Source organism: Macadamia integrifolia, chromosome 7 (genome assembly GCF_013358625.1).
Source record: "Macadamia integrifolia cultivar HAES 741 chromosome 7, SCU_Mint_v3, whole genome shotgun sequence".
In the NCBI taxonomy this organism is placed as follows: Eukaryota; Viridiplantae; Streptophyta; class Magnoliopsida; order Proteales; family Proteaceae; genus Macadamia; species Macadamia integrifolia.
Genome location: NC_056563.1, coordinates 18,989,014 through 19,008,632, shown reverse-complemented (window position 1 = coordinate 19,008,632; position 19,619 = coordinate 18,989,014). Strand labels below are relative to the sequence as shown.

General features: G+C 38.4%; 1 protein-coding gene and 1 pseudogene across 1 annotated transcript in view; both read right to left on the bottom strand.

The window, feature by feature from the left end:
- Positions 1 to 817: 817 nt before the first annotated feature.
- LOC122083525 lies at positions 818 to 5,120 on the bottom strand (annotated as a pseudogene).
- An 11,083-nt stretch (positions 5,121 to 16,203) lies between these two features.
- LOC122084303 overlaps positions 16,204 to 19,619 on the bottom strand; it is a 44,202-nt gene continuing 40,786 nt past the window's right edge. The window contains exons 13-15 of the mRNA XM_042652438.1: positions 18,321 to 18,981; positions 17,335 to 17,410; positions 16,204 to 17,248 (exon numbers count right to left, since the gene is read on the bottom strand). Coding sequence (XP_042508372.1) covers positions 17,149 to 17,248; positions 17,335 to 17,410; positions 18,321 to 18,981 — 837 coding nt within the window. The 3' untranslated portion in view covers positions 16,204 to 17,148. The remainder of the gene's footprint in view (positions 17,249 to 17,334; positions 17,411 to 18,320; positions 18,982 to 19,619) is intronic.

Genomic DNA, 19,619 nt, shown 5'->3' with positions numbered 1-19,619 from the left:
TAGGAATTCCCTACATCAAGTTGATTGCTGTCGTTATTCCTCAATGGACTGGACCTTCTAAATAGTAATCTGAGTTCATCATATGCTATTGAATTTTCCTGAAGCTATTGGGATCGACTGCAAGGTTTTAGAATCTACTGTCCAGATTTATTAGCATACTGTTGTTGGATTTCTTTGGTGAAATTTTGTTGTTCTTTGGTTTGAAAGTCCTGTAATTTGGGTCTAGTTTGAGCTTTCAAATCTAGTCCTACATTACCTCCTCTGTTAGGGGGTGGGAGAGTTTTTAACTTCCTGCATTCCCAATACATGGCAACCCAAGTCCGGTTAAAAGGCTCAGCTGGCAAAGAGAATTACTTAAGGGTCATTCTGATAAGCCCCTAAATGCAACTGTCAAGCCCGAAACCATAAGGCAGCATTCCAGGTTCCACCAGTTGAACAGCACCAGAGCACTTATGTAGGAACAAATGTCTGAGCTGCTGCCAATGGATCAAGGCCAGGAAATCAAAGATCATCTGGAGGCTTAAGCAAGCGAAAGCTATGACAAGGCCATTCAGGAAGTTCTTGATTAATAGAAATGGAATTGAAATTATCCATTCCATTGTGAAACTGACATCCAACTGATTCAGCCTTGTATTCTTGATTTGGGCCCCCCGGGGGGAGGGGGGGGGGTGGGCAACTGATCCCGAATTGCTGAGGCCATACATCAACATATATGTTCCCGAGATACTAGAAAGGTGTGACAACTAGGCATTCATGAGAGACCCATGCCATGCCCTGGCCAACCTTGGAAGCAAAGCGAGAGGTATCCTCTCCCCCAATGTAAGGTACCGATTTACTTCCCAGATCTCATTGAATGTACAAGCTTCAAATGAAGGTTCAAATCCATGGTGTCCAACCTTCAGACATGATACACAGGTTATCTATACTAGTAACTTAATCCACTTGCTCTGCAATATCCAGTTCCCTACATAGTACCAGAAAGTCTTCTGTCAGAAAATCAAAACCATTTGAAACAGGAGTAACTCCAATGATAGTTACCTGCTGTCTTCAATATCTCTTCCATCTAGTTTCATCTCAACACATCTTAGGTTATGTTTTTATACCTTTTCAAGCATTGAACCACATTCAGAAGTCAAAGCAGTGTGGCCCCTGGAGACGGTGGCAAAAGCAGATAGTTCAATGCTGGCTTCATGGGAACAATCCCGCATCTCTGAAAGTATGCCCTGTAGATCACCTGCAAAGGAAAAAAAGGCAGCAGATAATAGGTATTATGTGCATATATCTATAATAATTTATACTTGCATCTTTTCATGCTCTGTCCAATATAAACTAGACAATATCCAACTTGAGACTGATTTTGCCTTAACTTAAGCAATACAGAGTTCATTTGTTGCAGAAAACAAGCCACTGGCAGCAGCTTCCATGCTGCTTTTTGCCAATTTCCATTCTTGTTCAGTACATGATATTCGGCAAACACAACCCAAAAAGGAGGGTGAGGTGGTAAGGTACAATCACCAGTATTAACACAGCACATTTCAAATGTTGAGAATAAATAGATTACAAAAAAGGAAAAAAACACATTAGATGTATCAATGAAACTACTCAGACAGCATGAAAAACGTTGAAACAGCCTTTTAAATCTAAACCTTTCGTTAGCCAAAACACCAAAAAGAAATCAATCAATGTCAAATAGCAGAACCTTACAAACTACATAGATGCACGTTAAATCAATCAGTGGCCTTCCTACTACAATATATCATATGTTTACCTCAACTCACAGAATACATTTTCCAAACAATAGAATGTGGGGGAGAAAATCCTAAACATATGAAGACACATTAAGAAATAAAGGCTCATGCTGTCTCTAATCTGGAATCTATGCATAGAAATTGTGCATTGCACTTACAAAAACAACATCACAACCCTATTAGACTTGATTTTGTGTAGGAACATATCCAAACTCGATAATAGCTAGTTAACTGAAATTCTTTACTGAACTCTACATAAATCTATAGTATATCCAACCTGATACAAAAGTGAGAGTGAGAGATAACACAGCAAACATCAACTGAAACTAAAAATAATAACAAGACACTCTGCTCTTGGAGGGGAGTCTATGTGGACTCCCTTGACACCATTAACAGGATCACCAGCACTGCCACTCATCTCGACGCTATCAACTGAAACCCCATCCAGAGTGCAACACATACTACACATTTAAAGGCTGAAGATAATATCCCCTCCTCAGAATGTTCTGAGAAGATTCAGCCAGTAACTAGCATATTATGAGGGTAATATGGAAAATTCTTTTCTTGTTGAGAGCTCTCAACCAGAAGAAGTCAAGAAATGAACACTAAAATCCACTTCCAATGAATGTGGACAACTCCTTACATAGATGGCTCCATACAGAATCCCTTCAACACCCAGTAACAAACATCAATCACTTCCTAGAAGTTGTAGCTATACATGTTAGTAGTTTCAATGCAAAGCACAGATTTAACCTTCAAAGGGAAGACACCTCATGTGCAACTTTTTTCAACACTTGAATTTTGTAGATATGACACCAACTTCTAAAATCTAAACAGATATTGAAGCGGGACATGTTTTAGAGGAGAAAAAGATTTAAAACTTACCATGGTTATAAATTGAGAACGTGAGTATGTCAAAGGCATCTGTCACCATGAGAATCCAACCTGGAAAGCTCAGCCAGTGCCCACTCAATACTGCAAAAGCATCACCAACAATTGAATAAAGCCTACCTTTGTTCATCATGAATCTTCTTCAGAAGACATTTCTCAATTGCTTCATCACAAAGCTCAAGTGTCATCTCAATATTCCCCTCGTCATAGTTCATGTCAACAAAGTAATTCTATATTTCTTTATCTGCAACCAAGCCTTCTCTCCTCATCTCATCAAATAGCTCCCTTGCCTCAGCAATTCTCTTTTTCTTGAAAATCCCCTTGATGAGTGCATTATATGAACTCACTCTGGGACTGAATCCTTTACTAACCATTTCTTTGTGAAGGTACCATGCTTCTTTCATGTTCCTTGCTTTACAATGCCCTTTTATTAAAATGTCATAGGTGTTGCTGTTGGGAATCACTCCTTGAGTGCACATCTCTTTATAGATTTCAGTGGTGGACCGCATATCATTTCCTAGGCAGTATTGCTTCATAAGAGAATTATATGTTGTGGCATTTGGATTATTACCCTTCTCTAGCATCCAGCTTAGCAGCCTTTTAGCATCTTCCAGCATCCCCGACATACAAAACCCATTCATCAACACATTGAATGTTACCACCGTTGGTTGAAGACCTTTATCCAGCATCTCACCAAGGAGCTCATGAGCGTGGACCATTTCTCCTGATTTGCAATAAGCATCCATTAGAGTGGAATAAGTAATTATCTGGATGAAGCCCTGCTAGCTTCATGTCTTCCATAAGCTTGACTGCTTGCACTGTATTTCCTGCCTTGCAAAGTCCATTAATAAGTGAATTGTATGTGTACATATTCAGTTCCAGACCCTTGCTGAAAGACCATTAATAAGTGAATTGTATGTATACACATTCAGTTCCAGACCCTTGCTGCACATCTCATGAAGAAGTTCATTTGCAGTTTCCAGATCTCCCTGTTTACAGAGACCATCTGTCAGTGCTGTGTAAGTGACAATGTTGGGTTAATACCCATCTGAACCATCTGGTTGTGAACAGAAAATGCCTCTTTCATTTGACCTACCTTGCAATAACCATCAACTATTGTGGTGTAAGTGATTTCATCTGGAATCAACTGCTTACCAAGCATTTCACGGAATAACTTATCTGCTTCCACCATCTTTCCAATTCTACAAAGCCCACAAATGAGGGCAGTATATGTTATGTTCTCAGGAACAATCTGCCGGTTCTGCATCTCATTCCAAAGCCTATAAGCCGCTTGCAGATTTCCCTGTTGGCAGAATGCATCAATGACTGCAGTGTACACCATATTATCCGGAGCTATGCCATGACTCATCATCTCCCTCAACACCCTCTCTGCTTCTACTACTTGACTGTTCTTACACAGGAAAACAATAATGCTACTATAGGTGAATGCATTTGGCTTAAAACCTTTAAGGCCCATTTCCCTTATGAGCTCCAGTGCCCTTTGGAGCTCCCCAGCATGACAATAGCCATCAACAAGAGTACTGTAACTGATAACATCAGGAACACAGCCCTTTGACTCCATATCAAGGAGAAGTAAGTGAGCTTCCTTTAGTTTCTCTAATCGGCAAAGACTGTCAAGTATTATATTGTGTGATGCAGTGTTCCAGCAAACACCAGTCTCAGGAAATTCACTAAACATTTTCATTGCCATATCAACGCCAGTAAAGGTGTTTGACAAGCTAGATAGAAGAAGGTTACATGAATCAACAGAGATAACCACCCCATAGGTCAACATTTTATCAAACAGCTTCCTTGCTTCATCAAACGTTCCAGCCTCAACAAGTACTTGGAAGAAAATATCAAATACGAGGGGATCCGAACCCCAGTCTTTATAAGTGTATATCAAACGTTGGACAAAATGACTGAAGGAGAGACCAACATCTAAATTGGGTTTTGCCAAGAAATCACGAATAAGTTCATGAGCCATCTTCGGATGCTTAGAAGAAACAGCTATCTGAACAACTATGCATCGAGCTTCCAACGTCGGATCTTTGCGCAAGCATGCCCAGTTGAAGAAATCGATAACCAATTCGTAATCGTTCTCAATTCTAATAAGGACCCAGATGAGGTGATCGGACCTGAATTTGGATTCGAAGTGGCTCGTACCATCGCTGTCTGATAGCCGTGGAGATGTGGAGGACGAGTTCCGCGTCAGTGATGCTTGGTTTCTTGGGGGAATAATCAGGGAAAGGCCTGCTGGTACCACTCAAGCCTAAGGAGGAGAGGCTGTGGCTCAAACATCTGACGAAGACGAATGAGAAGAAGCTGGGAGCAGAACCGAATTGAAAAGTAGAGAGAATCAAAGAGCGACGATGCGAGAACGAAAGGACACACCTCTTCATGTCTGGACTCTGGAGGGAACCCACCAGGATGGAACAAAAATGGCCATTTTTTCAGGAACGGAGCGGACCGCTTTCGTGTCCTGCATCTTCTGGATTCGGAACTCAGAAGTACGGGAAAGAACGGGTGTCAATGGGTCAGTCCGGCTCGGTTTTGATCCGGGTTGAATCGGTTTCGGTGTGGGAAGGCTGAAACCGAAACCGAACCATATTTTCCTCAGCTTGCATGTTTCAGCCACAGCCTGCAAGTATCTTACTTCCACTATCTGAGTTCTGAATGATCAAATCAATTACAACCCGCAATAGGCACATCTCCCATTAATTCTCCAATTCAAAATAACTCAATACTCCATTTTCTCTAAAAGTCAACTAAAGTCAAAGTCAAAATCAAAATCAAAATCAATCCAAAACGTCAATCCTCTCAAACAGAGGTCAAATTTTGGGAATCAATCTCCCTCAACACAGATTATCGCCCTTCAAATTTGGATTGTAACTCCTTTAAGGTAGCTTTACTAACTCTCAAAAGATTATCAAGATATGACGGATAGATTAAAACTAATTAAAGAAATTCAGATAGATTCATATCTCAAAATTTTACAGATTTAATTAATAGGCAAGGGTGGAATTGAAAATAATAAAATATCATACCGTTCGACCGTCAAAATTGTCTCATATTTGAATCAACATCTAATCTAGGAATGACGAACAAGTGCTCGAAATTTCAAATTGATCAGATGGCTGGATTCCTTAATCTAGAAAAACACCCTATATCTATCCTTCTATAAAATTGAATCGTAAGTGAAAACCTTGAAGAACTATAATTACGTGTTGATGACAGAAATTAGAAATTGAATTGAGAAGAATTAGCAATAGTAATGAGACAGTAACAATAAATCATCCTTCCCGATCCTGTCCCCAAATGGTATCATAGTCAAGTTGAAAGTTGCCAAAATCGTAAAGACCATTCCTTTGGTAGTGTTTTACTCTTGTCATATAGACCTTCACCCAAATTGTATTGACTACACCCAAGTTGTACTCAACCGTGTTACCGTGGATAGGCGTTTGAAGGCGAATTAGTATTGACAGTAGGTGGTATTGACAGAAGGATATATTGACCGAAACCTTTATTGACTCGAAAGTGAATACTATGGCTTCTTACTTTCGGACCAGCTCGAGAAGATCTTCTTCCTTTGAAGCAAGCTCTACAGGAAAGGCTTATGATCAAGTCCATAATTCCGAAGAAGTGGTTTTTAGAAATTTAGAAGATACTATTAATAACTATACCATACCCACAATATCTGAATCAAAGGTATATCATAAATGGACTTTTGCTTTCCATAGTGATTATGTCATAAAAAAAAATGAAAGCACCCATACTCTTCTCTCTGACCAAAAACAAATCCAACTCCTAACCAGTTCTCAGATTCAGAGGCATAGAGAACGTGGATTTAAGTTTATCCACATTGGATCATTGCAAGTGGCATTAAAACCCTTATCTCTTCTAGGGTTAAACAGTGTTGTTTTTGTTGCTGTTCGTGATGTACGAATGCTAAATTTTAATGAATCTCTAATGAGTTCTATTGAAATTAGTCTATTTTTAGTGTAGACCTAATCTTACTATGTCCTTAACAGATACAAATATTTTTGATAGTATTGCCATTTCTTTAAAGACTTATGAATACCATATCGCTCCGGGAACTCAAAATCTCGTTGTGATTTATCGTATCTATTATAAAGTAATGACTACTGTCGCACCTAATGCTAAGGTTATAGACCCTCGTGGGCAAACTGTGCTTTTTTAGGCTAATTCCAGCCAGTCTCAAACTTTTGTGTCCTGGTGTATTCGATGGTCGGAAGTAAACCTTCCAGAATCCTGGACTCTAACCTCTATGGCTCAAACCCAGCCACCTTTCAGGACAACTCCATCCTGCATCACCCAACTCCCATCTGGTGATGTTGAAATCACTTTTGACCATAGACTCGATAATACTCGTAGATCTACTTCTTCTGTGATTTCTTTTTCCTCTGAGTTTTCTACATATCAAGCTCCTGCTCATGCTTCAACATCTCGAGCTCAGAGCGAAATATTTGATGGAATAATCAATCTTCAGGGTACAAATCGTACACCTACTCAGGTTAATCAACTTGTTTATGGTCCTCTTAGGGAACCCTCTTAGGCTAATCAGCAACCTATTGCTCCTATTGATACGGAAAATCGGTCCTCATCTCCAACACTCTCTGATATGCAAGCACCTTTGGGAATACATATGCTTCATATCACAGAAGAACCCAAATTCCAAATCAATAAATGATTTCTTATTCAGGAATACAAGTCTGCTAGAAATGATGAAAAACGACGGATCTTTGAAGAACACTACTCCAATTTGCAATGGCAAGAACTTCATGAGAAATGGATTTCTCATATGGAAACTCAACTAAATCTCCCATTCTTTCAGTGGTTAAAGATATACCTTATGGAAAAATCACCTAGCCCTCCATAGGTAAATGAAATCAAGAAGGTATCAACCATTTATGTTACCAAAGAAGGAATAGAAATTGAATATGTTCATCCTCCTCCTCAGGCCTTAAAGATAGGAACCAATCAGATGGCTGCTCCTCTCAAAACTTCAAGTAATACCTCCTCTCCGTTAATTGAGTCTCATCTTAGTCAAATTGTTGAACAAAACAATTATACTAATTATTGTTTTCAATCCATAGGAAGCCAGACTAATCGTATTGAGACGAAGGTAGATTCCTCAAAGGCTTCTACCCCGTCTACTTCTTATGCTAAAGTTGAGCATAACCAAAAGCCAATTTGGCAAATCCCTGCTTCTCAAATTAGAAGCAATCAGTCTATCATTTTTAAACCTCCTCCTATTTTGGATGTTCCAACTCGAAAGATTGAGACAACCATTGTTGATGAAATTGTATTTCACCTCAGTCAACTTCAGGTTTCCAAGGACAAAGAAAAACAAGCTATGACTCTTTCTCTAGCTGAACATTCTGATTCTGAGATTGAAATTGCTGAGAAAGAATTTCAGTCTATGCTACCTCAACAGGTAGCAATTCCTGAGCCAATTCCTCAGCTTAATCGAGTAATGAGAAAAGCTCACAAAATTATGCCTATGGCACTGACAAACTACTATTATCCTCGGCCTTCTCCTATTGATCTTCAATATGAGATGGAAGGTGAACCTACTACGTTTGACGGTACCTCCATTGTTGAATGGAATATTGACGGTTTATCCAAATATCAAATTGTCAATCTTCTAAAGCAGATGCTTATGTATGCCATAGCGGCAAAGCAGCATCAAACTACGATTCGACTGTTGCTAAAATGATAGCAATCGAATTTTTTGGCCAACTTCACGATTGGTGGGATTTCTATCTATCCGAAGAGGTTCAAAATCAAATCATTAATACTGTCACTAGAGTTCCACATAATCAAACTAAACAACTCGCTGATGGTACTTTTACCCAGCGAATAGTCTTTATTAATCATAAAGATGCGGTAAACACTTTAGTTTACACTATAACTCTCAATTTGTTGGACCAGCTGAAATCCTAGCTTGTCGAACAAGAAAACAACTTATGAATCTTCGATGTCCTACACTATCTCATTATAGATGGTATAGAGATGTCTTCTTTGCTAAAGTCTTTACTAGAGATGACTGCAACAATGCAATTTGGAAAGAAAAGTTTATCTATGATTTACCCCATTTATTTGCTCAAAATGATCGTTATAAACTTAAAGCAAAGCATAATGGTACTATTCCCTTCGACCAATATACTTTTAGGGAATTAGCTGCTGAAATTTGTTATGAAGGTCTTCAACTCTGCACAGACCTTAAATTAAAGAAGTAATTGTCTAAAGAAAGACAAGCTGAATTCAGAGAACTAAGAGATTTTTGTGAGCAATTTGGTTACCAGAAGATTCATCTTCTAAGTACTATGACTCATAAAAGACTCTCCAAGTTTTCTAAGCCTAAATATCAGGCTAAGCAATATAAATCTAAGCCCAAGCGCTCCTTCAAGAAACGCTTCTCTAAAGCAGGACATTATAAACAAACCCCCTGTTTGTTACAAATGTGGAAAAGTAGGACATTATAAAAATAATTGTCGAACTAAAGCAAGAATTAATACCTTAGCAATTGATGACTCTTTAAAGCAAAATCTTGAAAATATCTTGCTCTATAACTCATCCCACCCTGAGTCCAACACTGAGTCCTACTCAGATCAAGAAATTGCTCAACTTGAGTTCGACAGAGATTCTTCTGAGTCTAAAAGTCAGACTCCTCATTGTAGTTGCGATCCCTATCAGGCTATGCTTAAAGAAAATGACTTAATCGTTCTTTCAACAGAAGAATCATTCCTCTTAAAAGCAATTGATCAAGTTACTGATCCTGCAATTAAAGCTTAATTATTACATGAATACATTACCTTAATAAAGGACAATACTCGGTTTAGCCCAGTTCCTGCTACACAGCCTACAGTGCATGATTATAGCTTTAAAATTATAATCAACTAGGTTAAGGCTACCTCTCAAGCCCAAGAATCCACTGTTCAAGAACTTCGAAGAGATCTCAATGAAGTTAAAACTGAAGTTAAGAGTCTTAAACAAAGAATTCAGACTCTTGAACTTTATAATGAACATCAATTGATTGAGCCAGACTTCGAAGAAGAAACTTCCTTTAAGGATCTACTAGCAACTAAAGACACAGTAACTAGTACATCTACAACTACTATTGTAGTTTCTTCCGAATATGCTCAAATCCGTACTATTCAACATGTTCAAACTCATCGATGGCGCATAATAATAGATATTGTTGTCAATCGAGAATTTAGCCTAAAAACTATCACCTTAATAGACTTAGGCGCAGATAAAATTGTATTAACGAATGGCTTATACTTTCTCAATACTTTGAGAAGACCACTTAAAGACTGGTTACAATTGATGGATATAAAATACAGGTTGAGTACAAACTCCCATCTGCTTCTATATGTAATAATGGACATTGCCCAAAGACCCCTTTTATAATGGTAAAAGGACTTTCTACATTTGTTCTTTTAGGCACTCCATTCCTGTCCCAGTTGTATCCACTATGGATTGACACAGTCGATCTTCATTCTGTGATTTATAATCACCCTATTACTTTTTATTTCATCGAACTCCCTAAGGTTCATACGGTAAATGAAATTCAGACTCAAATTCAGTCCAAAGAAAAATTTATATGCTCTTTCTCCTCTAAAATCCAATAAAAAAGCATTCAACAAAAAATTGATGATCCTACATTTCAAGTTAGAGTAAAAAACTTTTAAGCTCAACTTGAAAAAGATTTTTTTTTTTTTTGAAATCCCTACTGCATTTTGGTATCGAAAAACACATATGGTCACCATCCCATATGAAGATGATTTTTTCGAAGACCAAACTCCCACCAAAGCTCGGGCAGCTCAAATGCCTAATGTCAGAAATAGATTTCTGAACTCCTTACTAAAGGTCTTATCGACCTAATAAATCTTCTTGGAGTTGCACTGCCTTTTATGTAAATAATAATGCTGAGGTTGAACGTGGTGCACCCAGACTTGTCATCAATTATAAACTCTTAAATAAGGTTCTTAAATGGATTCCGTACCCTATCCCTAATAAAAGGGATCTTCTCAATAGATTATATGCCTTAAGCGTTTTCTCTAAGTTCGATATGAAATCTGGGTACTGACAAATTCAGATAGCAGAAAATGATAGGTATAAGACAGCTTTTGTTGTCCCATTCGGTTAATATGAATGGAAAGTTATGCCTTTCGGTTTTAAAAATGCTCCCTCTGAATTTCAAAATATTATGAATCAAATCTTTAAATAATATTCGTAGTTTATAATTGTGTATATCAATGATGTATTTATTTATTCCCAGGACATTGCTCAACATTGGAAACATCTTAATATTTTCCTTTCTATTATTCGTCAAGCAAGATTAGTTGTCTCAGCTAAAAAGATAAAACTATTTCAAACTAAAGTTCGTTTTTTGGGATACTATATTTCATTCGGTTCTATTATTCCCATTGAACGAGCTATTCAGTTTGCAGATAAGTTTCCTGATGAAATAACAGATAAAATTCAGCTTCAAAGGTTTCTTGGTAGCCTTAATTATATTGTTGAATTCTACAAGGATTTAGCAAATAATGCCAAACATTTATTTAACAGGTTAAAGCAACAGTCTGACCTATGGACAACTGTACATACTGATGCTGTCCGTCAAATAAAGCTCAAGGAAAAGAAGCTTCCGTGTTTAAACTTAGCATGACCTGGTTGTTTTAAAATTGTTGAGACAGATGCAGCAGAATTCGAATTTGACGGTATTTTGAAGCAAAAATGTCCTAACCTTCCAAAAGAAGTCTTAGTACATTTTACTTCAGGCACCTGGAATTCAACTCAACAAAAATATTCTACAATAAAAAAGAAGATTCTTTCACTTGTTTTGTGTATAACTAAATTTGAAAGTGATCTTCTTAATCAAGAGTTTCTTGTTAGAGTGGATCACAAAGCGGCTAAAGATGTCCTTGAAAAAAATGTAAAATATCTGACATCCAAACAGATCTTTGTTCGATGGTAGTCGCTTCTTTCTATTTTTTATTTTAATATTGAATTTATTAAAGAAGATACTAACAGTTTACCTGATTTTCTAACCCGAGAATTCTTGCAGGGCTCCTAAACATAAGGCTATAATCCCTGCCTCTCCCGATAAGGAAGTTGCCTCCTCTTGTTCTAGGAAATTTCAAGAAGCACCTACTCCTATTTCATCTTAGACTCCTTTAACAACCTTAAATAAGGCTGTTAATAATTCTCCCTTCATAGAAACAAGTTTTATCTTAGTCATTCCCATCGAAAACATCTACCTTCGTCACACCCCATCAGAACTTGCCACCATTTATCTTCGTGACCATTTTCATCTATCTTCTGGTGATAAAACTCGTTATTTATATGAAAGAATTCTTGAAGAAACTCAAAGTGCTCATATTGAGCTATAAAAGTGCTCATATTAGGGCTAATTCGAAGCTCAATATATTAAACATCATAAGGGATCATGAATGGGGACCTTCTCCCTCATTTAAACGAGAATTTTATGATGTCTCTGGCCTTAAACTTAGGTCATATGATTATGCTGATTATGTCAAAGCTTGGGACATGGTACTCTTATATCATAATGACCATGAAACCCATTCCTGATTCGTGAAGTTTCTTCTTCAACGCACCTTATTAGGTGTGCCGAACTGATTTTTACAATGGTTCTTCACCTGGGGACCACCTCCTTTGGTATTCTTCCTTCATCTCTTCAACTGTTTGTTACTAAATTCAAAGATTTCAATCAACCTTTGGGCTTCCGGGTTCTCTTCATCCAATTCTTCATATTATACGAAGTTCCCTGGATCTTTCAATGAAAGTATCGGATGACTACTGATGAATTTGTAGAATAGAATTATGTTCCCACATTAGAACGACATATTATGGTTACATGGTGGGGTAAATTCGACATTTCACCTTTAACTGGTTCACGATTTGTGCCTAAAGAGGCATTGGTTCGGATCTGCCCCTTGCATCCTCTTCAACAACGGCAGCCTATACGCTTTTTTTAAACATTTTCAACACTGCTAGGCATCGTCGTTCGTATTTATTTGATGAACAGATCTAAGAGCAAATTTTAACTGCTATTGGGTTCAATACTCAGCCCGATAATCCAACCTCATCATCATCCTCCTCGGGATCAACTCTTCTTCTTTCGAATGACTGAAGCCAATTCGCTCAACGGCCTGATTGAGAAGTAGGGGTGTCAATCCTGAGCCAGCACCGATAGGCCCAACCGAGCCTGACTAGCTTAAGGCCCGACTTGGACCAACCCGTTTATTAAACTGGCATTCACGATGTAGGCTACTAGACCGTCGAGCACCCGACCGACTCGACTCGATTCAGAAACCCACTAGAACCGAGTCATTTAGCCCGACCGACCCGACCCCTTTAAAACTGCCTAAATATCTATTTTACCACTAATAATACAAAATATCAGTGCTTGGTTGTGGTTTTTTGATGAATTCTGGATTTCAAGTATCATGTGGTTTTTTGATGAAATAGAATTCTAGGATGAAATAGAATTATGGATTTTTTTTTTTTGTTCCATTAGCCATTTTCATAAATGAGAAAAATAATGAGTATCTTTCAATTTCACCAATGGGGTTTGAGTTGTATGAACCAGTACAGTCACAGTCAATCAGAAACGAATCAAACAATGAGGATAATCCAGTTTAACTTCTTCATATATGAAGGAAAGTAATGACTATTTTTCTATTTCTTCAATGGGTATTGAATTATATGGTCCATTACAGTCAAATGACAGGGGATGTTGATGTAAATCACCCTTGATTGTTTGATGTTAAAAATCCCTTCCTTTATGGATAATTTTTAATAACTAAATTAATTTAAAATATTTTGTTTCTATGATTCACTCATTCTATTCAAACAATGGTTTTGTTACGTGATTTTTGACAAACATTAACGATAACCTTTGACCAATCAAAATAAACGTGCTAAGCAAAAGTGATAGATGACAGTTTTTGACAGAATATGTAATATTTAAGGTAGCCTAGGATATTTTTTTTCTGATTGCATTGAAACTTGCAATTTCACATCTTTATTACAAATTTGATTTTCAAAATACCATTCACATCAATTTTAATAATTTAACCTTTTAATTCTCAGTTCTCTATGGATTCAACCCGTTTCTTACCATTATGTCACAGTTTAGTTAGGGTTCTTTTTTATTCGTTCACAACAACGGCCAGTGTCCCATCCCCTTTCTAACAGGATTTTGATTAAGTTGGGTTTGAGGGGAAACGGATCAGGTAGGGTAGAAAAGGGTTAATGGGGGGAGAAAATGGAGGTATCAACTCAGATCCATGGGATCTCTCCTATCCATGTGTCGAGCATTGAAGCAGAGTTGGACAAGAGTTGGGCGATACCCGAGTTGGAGAGGAGCCGAATCCAATATTATGGACCATCAAGATAAAAAAAGCTTCTAGGCAACATCCAGCTCTTTTTTATTTAGTGCCTGTGATAATCCAGTACTTGGCACTCAAAAGTTTTGAGTGTCGAATGAGATAGGTGATCCGGGTTCTTGGATGTTACTGGATAGGCCCCCCCATGTTCTCCCTCATATCTCTATTTCAAGCAGTGCCGATTCCAGACTCCCCCATGAGCGGTTTTCAACTTTCGAATGCCTTCATGCCCACAGTTTTTGTTAGAGAGCCTACTGTCTAATCATTCCACTGAATAATTCGGATAACCCACTGTTTCTTCTTTTTTATTTTTCTCCATCTGCCAGTTTTCCCATATATATATATATAAAACAGAAGCAGCTGCTACCACATCATCATTTAGCTAGCGTATACTTCATATTACTTACTCCTGTCAGGAGTCCTGAAGACCAAAACCACTTCTTCTTTCCCTTCCGTTTCTCCCCCTGCGTCTGTCTCTTTACCTTGTGGGTGGCCGAGGTGTAAGAAAAGCAAACCAGTAAGTGATAACAACGATGTCCGGGCTAGTGGATATATGGACGGCCGAGCTCGAAAAGCTGCGTGAGAAAGGTCTTTCCGATTCCCAATCCCAAACCAATGCCGTGGATTCAAGCCTCATGCATCGCTCATCGTCTTCGGCTTCACACAACGAATCCGTATCCGTCTCTCCCACTTTTGGCGGACTCATCCGTCCCAAGTCGCCGGTTGTGAACTACTCCGAAGCTTCTCTCTCTATTTCTATGCTCGTCGATTGCTTTAGCCTTTGAAGACAAAAATAATGGTCAAGAAAATGCTCAAAACCCATGTTGATCAATGGCTGGGACGAACCGGACCCATCGATTTGCTTGTACATAAGCTATCACTTGGTTTTTCTTCGTGTACCCTCCCCCATAAAAGCTTCCTGTAATAAAATTTCGCTGGTTCTGCGATTGAAAAATGAGAATAACATGAAGTGTTCTTGATTGCAAAATCCATTATAACCTCAGGGAAACTGTTTAGTTGTTCTCTAATCAAAAGCTTTGATGCATGAACACAACCCTTATGCCGATTCACTGCACAGAACGAACTTTTGGGTACTCTTTTCTTCGCATCCTTGATTCATTTTTTTGCCTTCTTACAAACTGTTGGTTAACTACAATCCTTAGTTCTTACCACAGCTAATTGATTCTTACCAACAACACAATAAAACTTGGAGCAGTATCAAACATCGGTTACAGGGAACTACATAGAGATTAACCTTTACAAGCTTTAAGTCTACAACATAAGCTGTAGAATTTGTTAATGTTTGTACTGGATTCTCTTCCTCCAAAGCAGTGGACATTCTTTGTTCAAAGAAATGAAGGCACTTGGTGTTCTGCAAAAGAGGCTAAAGTTGCCTATCAAGAAGGAAACTTCAGTTAGCACTTTTAAATCCACAGAGAAAATATGGGCTTGTATAAAACACCAACTCCCCAGCTATCATACATTCAGATGAAATGGGATGAATGAATGAGCAGTTAGAAATTACTTCCTATTAGCAATATCCAATATGAGATTCATGCACCTAACACAGACAGAAAACAACAAAAAAGGAAAGTTAACAACAGGGGATTCAACAATGCTGAACCATCAAAAGAAACAAAAGCATACTATCAATTTACAAACTGTGATCATCATTAACTGGAATGGTGACCCCGATTCTGATTTGAATCTCTGATCCAATTTCTGAAACCATGCATTTATCAAGGTATGCAGATGTTGACCGTTAAACTAGTCTCCTTACTTTATACCTTACCTGCATGGTCTGATGTGGAAGGGAATACATTGCCCAAGGATTAATCTACAAGAATAACCCTCAGGATCAAGATATATTCAACAACTAATATAGTTTAATCTAAGGGTCAAAGACTATACATCAAGCAACAAATTGCCTTCACCAAAAAAAAAAAAAAAGGGAACAAAATGCCAATATATTTCCCAGAGGAAAGCAAAGATTTCTGAAACCATGCATTGATCAAGGTATGCAGATGTTGACAGTTAAACTAGTCTCCTTACTTTATACCTTACCTGCATTCTGATCTGGGAAGTGGAAGGGATCAAGGGAATACATTGCCCAAGGATTAATCTACAAGAATAACCCTCTGGATCAAGATATATTCAACAACTAATATAGTTTAGTTTAATCTAAGGTCAAAGACTATACATCAAGCAACAAATTGCCTTCACCAAAAAAAAAAAAAAGGAACAAAATGCCAATATATTTTCCAGAGGAAAGCAAAGATTAAGGAATATACATAAAGTTGCATACATACAAAATCGTCGGCATTGCCTATTCAATGAGCCAATCAATTGGTCAATTGGAAGATAAGAAAATCTACCAGACCAAAGGGCAGCGGCAAACGCATCCTGCCAGACAAGTAAAATGTCAGCCAACTGTCTTGAAAGCCCTTGCAGGACTCTCCTTCGACCACAGAAAACCACCCATCAGATTTCACCTCCTTGTCATGGGGTGGGAGAGACTTTTTAACTTCCTGAATTCCCAGTTAAAAGGCTCATCTGGCAAAAAGAAAATTACTGGAGGGTTTATCTGATAAGCCCCTAAATGCAGAGTCGAGATCAAAGCCGTTAGGCAGCACTCCACCAGTTGAACGAACTAGAGCACTTAACGTACAAACAAATGTCTGAGCTGGTGTCATGAAATCAAAGATCTGGTGGCTCAGGCAAGTGAAAGCTATGGCGAAGGCCATTCAGGAAGCTCTTGATTAATGGAAATAGAATTGAAATTATCCATTCCATTATGCAACCGACATCCAACTGATTCAGCCTCATATTCTTGACCCGGTAAGGGAGAGGGGCACCCAACTGATTCCGAATTGCTGAGGCAATACATCAACATATGTGTTCCCAAGAAATTGGAAAGGTGCAACAACCCTTCTGCTCTAGGCATTCATGTGAGACCCATGCCATGCCCTTGCCAACCTTGGAAGAAAAGCCAGAGGTATCCTCTCCCCAATGGAAGGTACTGATTTACTTCCTAGATCTTATAGAATGTACAAGCTTCAAATGAATGTTCAAATCCATGGTGTCCAACCTTCATACATGTTACACAGGTTATCTATACTGGTAGCTTGCTTAAGAAGATAATCCACTTGCTCTGCAATATCCATTTCCCTACAAAAGTACCAGAAAGTTTCACCGGTCAGAAAATCAAAACCATCCGGAACAGGAGAACTCCACCTTGAAGAAATCATAGTTACCTGCCGTCTTCAATATCTCGTCCATCTAGTTTCATCTCAACACGTCTTAGCACTGACATTGCATAAGGGTTCTTACCTATCAAATAGGAAAGAGAAACATACAAAGGTAAGGAAACAAGACCAAGAAACATTTTCCTAGAGTTGAGTAAATAAGATGCAATGCATAGTTTTGCAAGACCAACAAACATTTTCCAGTTCTGCACAAAAGAACTTGCGATTTTATCTTTGCATTGGTTAATGTACTTGTCGCTGATTACTCAATACCAGTGTGACATTATTGCCATATCATGGAAATTACTGTAAGTAAACCATCGTTATCATTCAGGAAAATTATACATCAGTTTGTTTTAACATTTTTCCAAGCAAAATTGGTAACATATAATCATCAGCTTGTCAAGTTGGTAATAACTGTTAAGATTCATATAAGGGGCCTTAACCAACAGCCTAACACTGGCCCAGTTGCCTCTCATTCTATATTTTTTTCCTTTTTTTGGAGGGGGGTGGGGGAGGGGGGTAATAGGAATGAAACATGTGTCTCTTACCCCTGCTTATTTGACCACCACAATCTGTATGGGGAAGCCTATATTGAATTTTCATCATATAAGACATAAAATATGTTCATCAATTCTCAACTCACAAGCGGATTTTCAGAAACTACTAGGTCAACATGTCCTATTCCACTCCATTAAACCATTGAATTCATCAATTATTCCTACAAATTATGCCCGCAATCTAGCAGTAAAGAGGGGGGAGGGGCAGGCTGAGAAACTAAAAAGACCATTTTATGTGTTTCTAGGTTACTTGAATCAAACTAGGCCTCAATTTCCTCCATACCATAAATGTGGTTGTTTAGCTGTCACATCGGTACCACTTGTGGCCACTCATACATATTAGAAACATGTTTCAAAACCTGTGTTAACTACAACTTAAGATTGGCCTATTTACTTGGGGGTGGGGGGTAGGAATGAGATTTGGGCGACTCTTACCCCTGCTAATCCTGCTATGACCATCTATACAGGGAAGAGAAGCTTCATGATTTGCAGGATGCCTCTTAACTTGGTTTGTTGTGGATGCATCATCTTTAACCCCACAAATCACATCCTCCAATTTTTCCTTGCCCAATGGACCCAAAGAATCGACATGACCATTTGTAGCTTCAGAAGATAATGCCAAGGCTTGCAAAAGTTCAGTTGGCTCATCAAGAGCTGAAGAAGAGTTAGCACCACCATTCCTGACCTCCACTACTTGAGATTTTGACTGCCCATGTGATGATCCCTCTTGGATATTGGTGCCAGTGGAAAGATTGGAATTTAGATGTTCTGCACATTCTCCTCCATCAAATCCACATGAAAATAGTTCCACCCGATTTTCTTGACCACTGAAACTATCAGAAATACTTGACTCAGCTGAGGAAATGCTGGAGATGGAGCTACTACTGTATATGCTGTTGGGAGGAGAGATCCATCCTTCATCTTGCAAAGATAACCCAGCAGCATCCAGAAAATCTGAATTGCTACCTCCATCAGTTCTGGAGAACAGATCCTTCTCCTTGTCATCAAATGCAGCTGCATCACCTGCGAGGTCAGACCTTGATAAATTCATATCTTGTGACCTCGCTGCCTGGCTCTCTCCCAGTCCTTCCAGTGCCTGTAAAGAAAAAGGTACTATTTACTTAAATCTTGATTTATCAACACCTAAGGAAGGATGAAATCATGAACAAATTAAATCTTCTTCATGAGAATACTAGTACTACGAATAAAACCCTTGTACAGAACTTATGAACCACCACAGCCACTTACACAAGGGTTTCAAAAATTATAATTTTTTATTTTCACATTTTCCAAAGCCTAAGAAGTATGGTGGTAAGGTGATTCGTATAATCATAAAGGCTTTCGTTTGTAGTGCCAGCATTTCTCAAGAACTAATGGTAAGGCATATAGGACAGCCAAAGTCGAACCAACTCTCCATTTTTCCCTTTTGGGATAGGCAAAATATAGGACCATAACCTTCCAATCACAGCCAAAACATAGATATAACTTGAGAAGATAAGGTTTAAAAGCTCATTAATAAAAAAAAAAAAAGTAGGACCTCGGTGCAATGGTAAGGTTGCTCCATTATGACCAAGCGGTCATGGGTTTGAATCAAGAAACAGCCTCTCCGCGAAGCAGAGGTAAGGCTGCATACATTATGATCCTCCCATCCCTGCAGTGGTGGGAGCCTCGTGCACTACGTATGCCCTTATAAATTTGTGCCCAACCGAAGGTTTTTGATCCTTAGTTTGTACT